General features: G+C 38.3%; 1 protein-coding gene across 1 annotated transcript; it reads left to right on the top strand.

The window, feature by feature from the left end:
- The first annotated feature begins 1,805 nt into the window (after window positions 1-1,805).
- On the top strand, window positions 1,806-8,726 carry LOC107665615 (neuronal pentraxin-1-like). Its single transcript, XM_016456554.1, has 5 exons — window positions 1,806-2,323; window positions 2,973-3,180; window positions 5,929-6,173; window positions 6,354-6,533; window positions 7,892-8,726. Exons 1-5 carry the CDS (start codon window positions 1,883-1,885, stop codon window positions 8,111-8,113), a joined length of 1,296 nt encoding a protein of 431 aa, XP_016312040.1. The 5' UTR covers window positions 1,806-1,882; the 3' UTR covers window positions 8,114-8,726.
- Window positions 8,727-9,091: the final 365 nt, after the last annotated feature.

Raw genomic sequence — 9,091 nt, 5'->3', positions numbered from 1 at the left:
TATCAAACAAAGATAAAGTACAATAATTTTAAAATAGCTTAAAATATTTTTTAAATAACATCAATCAAAATAAAACACTTACTAAAAATATTAAATATTTAATTTGTTCACCTGCATGTCATGTGACCATTAACCAATCAGAGAACCGTGAACATGCCTTTTTTTTTATTATTGTTACGTTTTACATTCAATGTGTTGTTTCTTTTATTGCATTATTTTAGTGTTATGCACGTTACCCTGATACCCTTGCGTCTTTGTAATAATGTGCACTAGCTGTATGAGTTTATTAGTTCTGATTCATGGAACAGCCAGTTTTGATTCACTTTGAAGTCCACCATAATGCACTTTGGTGTTCACACTGCAACACTGAAATCAGCCAACAGTGTGATGTCAAGAGAGATGTGCAATGTCACAGAAGCGTGGCCATTGTTAGAGTAGTCTATAGCTGTTGCTAATAGATTTTACACCCATCTGCAGCAGCACATCCTCCAACTACTCAATGACAGAACTGCTGGAACTAATGTTACCGTCAGCGATGCACGGCATGTGTGCTGCGGTAGAGGACCAATAATCATTCTGATACTGCAATTATGCTTCATCACTAATTAAGCTGTTGTCTTCATGAGTCCTTTCAGACACCCATTTAGTGAAGTGGACAAAGGAGACAGGAAATGGCAGCATAATGCTTCTAAATCAATACAGAAACATTATACAGCCTGTTAATTCGATTCTGTAGAAGCTCATGTTATTGCAAAGTGTTACACTGTGTTAACTAGAGATGCTTTTTGTATATTTTCAGTATAAAGCATCAATGTTTATATCTGTGATAAAAGATTTCTAGATCCTCTTTTATACTCAAAAAAAAAAAAAAATTTTTTTTTTTTTTTTTTTTTTTTTTTTACAAAAATGCTTAATCTATTAGTATTGTGAGAGACTGTTTTCCAGCTAATGCAACACTGATAAATAATAAATACGTTTCTGTTGAAAAAAACTGTGCTTATTCTGATGAGCAATTATTCAGTCTTTGTTTCTTTTCAGATTTTGCTTTTCCTAAGAGAACACTGGGTGGTTTAAGAGAATAATGTGCTCTGGTAACCTAACTCGTTGGTTTGGTTGAATATGCACTCTAAAAAATGCTGGGTTAAATACAACCCAGTGCTGGGTAAAATAGGGACAAACCCAGCAATTGGGCTGTTTTGACCCAGCGGTTGGGTTAAATGTTTAACCCAACCTTCTGGGTAGTAACCCAACCGCTGGGTCAACCAGCGGTTGGGTTACTACCCAGAAGGTTGGGTTAAACATTTAACCCAACCGCTGGGTCAAAACAGCCCAATTGCTGGGTTTGTCCCTATTTTACCCAGCACTGGGTTGTATTTAACCCAGCATTTTTTAGGGTGTGTTATGATTGTTCAAATAGGGGGATTTCTGGAAATGCCCCACTTTTCAATGATTTATAAATTATATTCATACTCGTTACTTATAATAAACATCATTTCAACAATATTTTATAATAAAATATAGGCCTATACATTGCCTAAGTTTATTCAACTTAAAAAAAATCTCTCTAAATTATAAAAGAATGTAAAAACTTTTCCTTGCAAAGACGAAAATCTCCCAATGATTGTGTGGAATTAATTGAGCTTTAGACAACGGAAAATCCGTCAGTTTTATTGACTTACTGGATGTTTTTTCCCCCTGCTTTAATATCCAGGGGCGGGAGATCATGATCAGGCGCGTGATGCAGCTCACCGCCGCAGACGCGTGTGCTATATAAAGCCCGAGCACACCACAACCAGATTACAACCAGCACAAGCTGCCAGACAGAGAAAAGGAGCGCTGCTGAAATCACTTGTCCAGAAGAGACTTCGGAAACAAACACGCCATGGAGGCTGGAGCGAGAGGGATGCACTGGAAACTTTTGATACTTTCTTGTCTTTTGGCGGACGGGATGAGCCAGGACTTTGGACAGACCCAGTTCATTTGCACGTCCGTGCCCAAGGATATGGACATATGCGCCGCTACACTGCAGAACAGTGTGCCTGGGGAGGATCTCAAGAGCACGGTCATGCAACTGAGAGAGACGGTGCTGCAACAGAAGGAAACAATCATGAACCAGAAGGAAACCATCAGGGAACTGACTTCCAAGCTGACGAGGTGCGAAAGTCAGAGCGCGTCCGAGCCTGGAGACGCGAGGGTCGGCGGACGACGGAAGGAAACGGGCACCAAGAACACAATGGGAGATGTGTCGAGGGGTCCGACGGACACACTGACTCAACTCTCACGGACTTTACAGTTACTCAAGCAGAGGCTGGAGAACCTGGAGGTATGTTTGTTCTCCTGGAGCGGTTTCTTCCATGTTGAGCCCGGTGGATTTATTTGAGAACGCATTCAGATTGAACGGTGTTGCGATTCTCGCAACTTTAATGTTTTATTTTACATCAGTTCACTGTATTTTTAAGAAAAGCGGTGCTAAATGTTAGCGCACAATCCTCTTTTTTAAAAGACGCATTAGCCTACCTGAGACTGTAGACAGAAAAACGTAGATTAAAATAAAATAAATACATAATAAAACTAACTATAGAGAATCTTCCACACTATTGATTTGGCTGCTCTTAAACCCTGAACGTTTGGCGTATGTTTAACGTAAACTATTTTCTGTTAATGAACATCATCATTGCGCATTTAATTCTTATGAATGTAATACAAATCTAACAAACAAACAACCAATAATCTTAAACATGAGTGTTAAAAAACACATCTGGACTTTTTTATTTTATTTTAGTGAGGTATGAAATAATATTTGACTTAAATAGTTATATGCAACTTAAATTATTTGGATATGGAATATATTTTACTCCTAGCAGCAGTGTGTACCTGTTTAAGGTTCTTAAACAGTGCCTGTAGCGTTTATTATTCTAAACTTAAATCAAACGTTCCTCTCGCAAATAGATGTTCACATTTTTCTTTCGAAGCAATTTAGCCGGAATAACAACTCCGTCCAGGCGAACAGCTTGAAGGATCTTCTGCAGACCAAAATTGACGACCTGGAGAAGCAGGTCCTGTCCCGTGTGAACGGTTTGGAGGAAGGAAAGCCCGGGCTGCGCAACGAGAGCGAACAGCGCGGACGCGTCGAGTCCACTCTCACCTCACTGCACCAGAGAATAACCGATCTAGAGAAAGGTAACCATTCGCATTTCTGTTCCACCTATCATGTACATGTCATGTAAATGTATCGGGCGCTTTCTTGACCTGTTTTTCTACGTGGAAAATATTCTTGGAGATGCCAGCGTGGATAATAAATTGGCGTCGTAGTGTCGCGCTGGTGTGTCGCAGGAGAGGAGGGGGGTCCACAGAGCTGCATTGCTTTGCATATCCAATTCCACCCAACCAGCTTTATAGCATGATTTACAGATGGGAACCAGAGAGTTTTTGCAAGCTCATGAGTTTTGTGAATTTTCATTCACGTGAATCACGTTTTTATCAGTCATTAAAATGCATAATGTCCCACAGCCTTGTACAGTCTAAAAGGCATTCATAGAATAGGGATTTTCAGCATTTACTCACCATAATGTCATCCCAAAGAAATAAGATTTACGTTCTTCTGTGAAGTACAGGGATACGTTGCAGAATGTCTGTGCTGAGCTTTTCCATCCAAATAGATACGTACGGCGATGCACATCGTCAAGCTCCAAAACGGCACAAAAAATAGTCATTCAATGTACTCCCACTCACGTGAAGCCATGTTATAAATCACAGTTTAAGGTATTTGCTGAAAATCATCTGTAGCTCACAAAAGCGATGTGCTTTCAATGATTAATTGATCAAAGCAATAAAAATGGTTAATGAAAATATAGAACTAATATGGAACGTAATGCATTTGAAATGAGGCAAGGTCAGATCGAGCTGCAACGGAAAAGTGTATGACCCAAGTTGTCAAAAGCATGAGAGCACTTTAGATTAAGTGCTTCCAAGAAGTTAATGAGCATATAGTTTCATGCGGCCGAGCTGCTATGTCAGCTTGTGTCAAATTGCTTGTGCTATTTAATGCTATTTAGAAAGGGTTTGCCCTAGTACATACAGTAAATCACATTTTATCGTCATTCTATGTAAATGTTATACATTCAAAGTCATGCTTCTATAAGTCAACAAGACAGAATGGGATAATTCATCTGGACTAAGTATTAATTTTGATATGTGTGTGTGTGTGTTTGTATCTTACATCTTACATTTAGGTTTAAAATGGAAAGATACCCCAAAAGTAATGCTAGTAACTACAGTAACTAATGGGATCATAATAAAGAGTCCTAAATGTATACAAAATAAATAACAGTTTCGAGTTACTATGTACAGAATAATTTGTTTAGATGAGTACATTGGGCAGGATGTGGATTAAAGGGGTCATATGATGCGATTTAAATTTGTCCTTTCTCTTTGGAGTGTTACAAGCTCTTGGTGCATAAAGAAGATCTGTAAAGTAGCAAAGACTAAAGTCTCAAATCCAAAGAATTTTTCCTTTCTCTTTGGAGTGTTACAAGCTCTTGGTGCATAAAGAAGATCTGTAAAGTAGCAAAGACTAAAGTCTCAAATCCAAAGAGATACTCTTTATGAAATTTAAGAGTCAGCCACGCCTATCTAAAACGGCTTATTCTAAAACGCCCCCACATGTCTACATCACGATGTGGGAAGATGCCGGCTGTTCTGACTCACAGACTATAAGTAACGTTACGTTTTCATATTTAAAGGATTTGCCACTGATGATTCAAACGTGAGTTTTGAGCAGTGTAGAGTAGTGCTTGTTGTTTGTCATTTCTCTGATCACAAATGCAGACATGGTTTTATGTTTACGCGGCACGATGCAACGCAACGCATAAAAAGACAGTATAAGTCATTAGAATCCATAATTATGTCCCCACTGGATGCAACAAATGCTTCGTTTATAATGGGTTTTATTGGTTTTGTCTCATCGCTCCGGCCGGACACGGCATTACAGTATGGTAGGGGTGTAATATTTCCATCACACGCTTGAGGCGAAGTGGAGTCCAGCCCGGTGTCGTCACATGTGGTTGCCGCAAGCCGTTCTCAAGCCCGCCCGCCGCCGCTCACTCTAGCCGCTGGCCTCTGCTCACTCAAACCCGCTGTGTGTTTCGTTGTGAAAGCAAAACTACTTAAACAATAATGTACAGTATGTGGAAAATAATGTGTTTTTTGAACCTTAAACCGCATAAACACATTTCATTACACCAAATACACAAAATAATGTTATTTTTAGCAACATCATATGACCCCTTTAAAACGTTTTTCAATATTTTTTAGGCAATTAATTAAAGAAATGACATTTTATTGATTATAAATGATGTTTTATTTCTTGATATGCTATGTTTAAATGCGTGCATTAGGTTTGAGCAATACAGCACATGGTAAGAATTTCATGGAATAACAACTTAAATTGCAGTCTAACATGCAAATGTCTTCCATGGAATAATATTGTGTGGGTTTGGAATAACTTGAGGGTTAGTAAACTATATGACAGAATTACATTTTTGTTTGAGCTATTTCTCTACCTTAGTAATGATGCCCATTGATTGCAGCTTTTACGCCTTATTATTTGTTGCGAGCATCAAACACTAGAGTAGAAATAAATGAGAGGAGGGAGGCTTCCTGGTGGGATGACAGCACTAGAGTGCTTGTCTTTCCCCAGGCAAAAAGAACCAAATAAAATCAATAAATGCTTTTTTATTCCCTAGAAATATACTTTAAACACACATGATGCCTTATATTTTGCTTTCATTGTGATGCATGGATACATTTATGGACAGCAATAAAAAGCTACTGAGAATTATGTATAGAGATTTTGTAGACTGTATGTCTTTGACAAAATTAGAGGACTCATTATTTAAATGCATTAATGTATTTATTTTTTAATAACAGGCCAAAAGGAAAACAGACCACTGGATAAATTCCAGCTGACATTCCCTCTGAGGACCAACTACATGTATGCTAAAGTCAAGAAGAGCCTGCCAGAGATGTACGCCTTCACCGTCTGCATGTGGCTCAAATCCAACGCCTCTCCAGGAGTGGGGACGCCTTTCTCATATGCAGTCCCGGGACAGGCCAATGAACTGGTTCTTATTGAGTGGGGAAACAACCCAATGGAAATGCTCATCAATGATAAGGTATATTCACACTTTAGAAGCACTGACCTGAACAATATTGAGAAAAATATGAATTGTCATTTGGGAAATGTAGGCATGCATGGTTTTTCTTCACATTTAAATTCCTAATTGTATTCCTTTGAAGGAGACAGACAGACAGATCTTTAGGTTTCTTCTGGTTTTTGCCCTCTTTTGATGTAGGTTGCTAAGCTGCCTTTCCTGATCAATGATGGGAAATGGCATCACATTTGTATCACATGGACAACTCGAGATGGAATGTGGGAAGCTTATCAGGATGGTGTAATGAGGGGAAATGGGGACAGTCTGGCCCCTTACCATCCAATCAAACCACAAGGGGTATTGATTCTGGGACAAGAGCAGGTATGCATCCTCTGTTTAACCTTAATTCACTCATCAATACAGCAAAGTGTGGCGTGGTAGTTCAAGATGTTACACAACGATGATTTAATGATGAGTGAAGAATACACAATGGCTCTGTTCCAAAACATAGTGAGCTGCCCACATAGCTGTATTTTAAGACATTGTAGGCTTTCTCTCAGGCAAAAGCTGGTCCAAAAGTTAGGAAGCTTCACTGCTGATTTGTAAAACACCTAGTTTTGGCTAAATTGAAAGGCAGCATTGCATGTATCTTTTTCAGATAAGGCAATGCCATAATGCATTGCAGCTAGGGTTGTGCGATATTGCCAAAAAATGGTATCTCGATATTTTCGATAACGATAAATATCAACATTGTGCTGGTACCTTGGGTGGTTTGAATATGACACTAAAACCACCAGTAGGTGGCGGCAAGTCTCTGTCTTAATAAGTGATTCACTGAATCATTAATTCAAACGATTCATTCAAAACAGCTGATTCATTTATAAATGAAGCAAGCAACTGTCTTAACAACTGGATCATTGAATCATTGTCTCAAATGATTCATTCAAAAACAGATTCATTCAGGAATGAAACACTGCAGTGTTTCTCTGAGATGCACAAATGTCCTGTTTCAGCTTTGTTTGGAACAATTTTCATTACAGAAACAGAAAAAAACAACAATCAATATTGTATCTGAAATGAAACTCACATTTGCGATCACATTCACATGCTGATGTTCGGGAAAACGGCACTCTTGCTTGTGTGATACTACTAAACGAGCCTATATCATATTTTATAAAAAAAAAAAAAAAAAAAAATCTGTACAGAAATAACTTGAAATACTAATTGTAACTGAATACTAATAGGTTTCATCACGCAATGAATGCTTTTGGACTCTAAAGACGAGCTTTTGTTTTTTGCATATACATACTCAATAATGTCAGCTTGCACATCATCAAAACAACAATTACGATATTATCTTAGACAATAATTATCATACACCCCTAATTGCAGCTGATATTTTATTAATTGTCTTTTATGCGGAGCAAACTATTATTTTGCTTTTTAGTACTAAAACTCTATAGAATTACTATAGAATATTAACAGAGCCAATTATAAAAAGATATCACTGAAAAGAGTCCATTCTAAAATGCTCTATAAAACAACCAGTAGATAAGATTTTGGCCCATTTGAAATGCAGAGACCTTCAAAGATGCCTATAGGGATGAAAAGCACATATGAATCATTTATGGGCAGATTAGCTTCAAAGGTTAACAGGGACCAATCATATGTCTTTGAAGGCATTCAGCGTTTATTTTATTAGCATCTCAAATACTCAAATAAATGTTATCCACCTGCAGGATACTCTTGGTGGTGGGTTTGATGCCACTCAAGCGTTTGTCGGTGACATGGCGAATTTCAACATCTGGGACCGAAAGCTGTCCGTGGGAGAGATTTATAACCTGGCCACATGCAGCAGCAAAGCACAAGTGGGGAGCGTCTTCTCTTGGTTGGAAACCAGCATTGACATCTACGGAGGAGCTTCGAAATGGACATTTGAGGCCTGTCGCCAACTGAACTAAAAGAGCACAGAAATCTCCCAGCCAGTGAGAGATACGAGTTTCCAGGTGTCTGTTACCAAATCATTCATCCTTAAAGAACATTTTCAATCAAGAAAAAGCATAGACATCAAAGTCAACGGGAATTTTCTAGATATTTCAATATTTCTTGTCTCTTAACACTTAAAACAATCACGTTTTTGTCATGTATTTCTGGATCTTGAAGGCATATGCTGATGTTGGTCTTAGCTTGAAAGCACAGTGGTTCTGCTCTTCTCTGGTTGTCTGTTGGGCAAGCAACGCCTTACCGGAAAACTACTTAACACAATATGGCTCAGACTTCCATATTTACAGCCTGGATCATTTGACCTCTTCCTTCGAAGAGGAAGCCATGTAGTCTCGCAGTAGATTTCTGAACCACTTAAGTTACTATTCCCCATCAGGATTATTAGATAGATCTACCCACTGCCTGGGATACTCACTGTGAACTTCGGATGTAGAATGTAAAACAAGCAAAGCTGAGTGTGTTCTTTTCTTTTTAATCATGCTTTTGTTCTGTCTTATCACCTCCTGCTTCAAGCATTTTTGTTTGTTCTTTTTTGTTGGCGTGTCTGTGTATGTGTGTGTGTGTGTGTGTGTGGGTTTGTAAAAAATAACTTGATAATTGCCAACATATTTCAAGCCTGGGTGCCTTGGGCTGTTGAAAAGATCGGATCTCGACACTTTTGTAATTATTTGCAGTGTACTTCTATTTATCTCTTTCTTTCCTTGTGTAACTACTGATACGTTATGTTGATTACGCCTCGTAACAGTTCAAACGGTTTGCGAGAATAGGCTGATAATTCAAAGTTGTTTTAATTGTGGCGTGTTCGGCAGGTGTTTGTATTTTTCAAGGAATGTTACATGTACAGAAAACAGCATGAACATCTAAATGCTGCAACAGCATTAAAGAAAAACTGCTTTTATTAGCTCATTTTGGGTTGAGATTTTATACTGTATTGT

Source organism: Sinocyclocheilus anshuiensis, unplaced genomic scaffold, assembly GCF_001515605.1.
Source record: "Sinocyclocheilus anshuiensis isolate Anshui unplaced genomic scaffold, SAMN03320099.WGS_v1.1 scaffold229, whole genome shotgun sequence".
Lineage (NCBI taxonomy): Eukaryota > Metazoa > Chordata > Actinopteri > Cypriniformes > Cyprinidae > Sinocyclocheilus > Sinocyclocheilus anshuiensis.
Note: the sequence above shows the minus strand (reverse complement) of the source record. Positions and strands in the feature narration are given on the sequence as shown.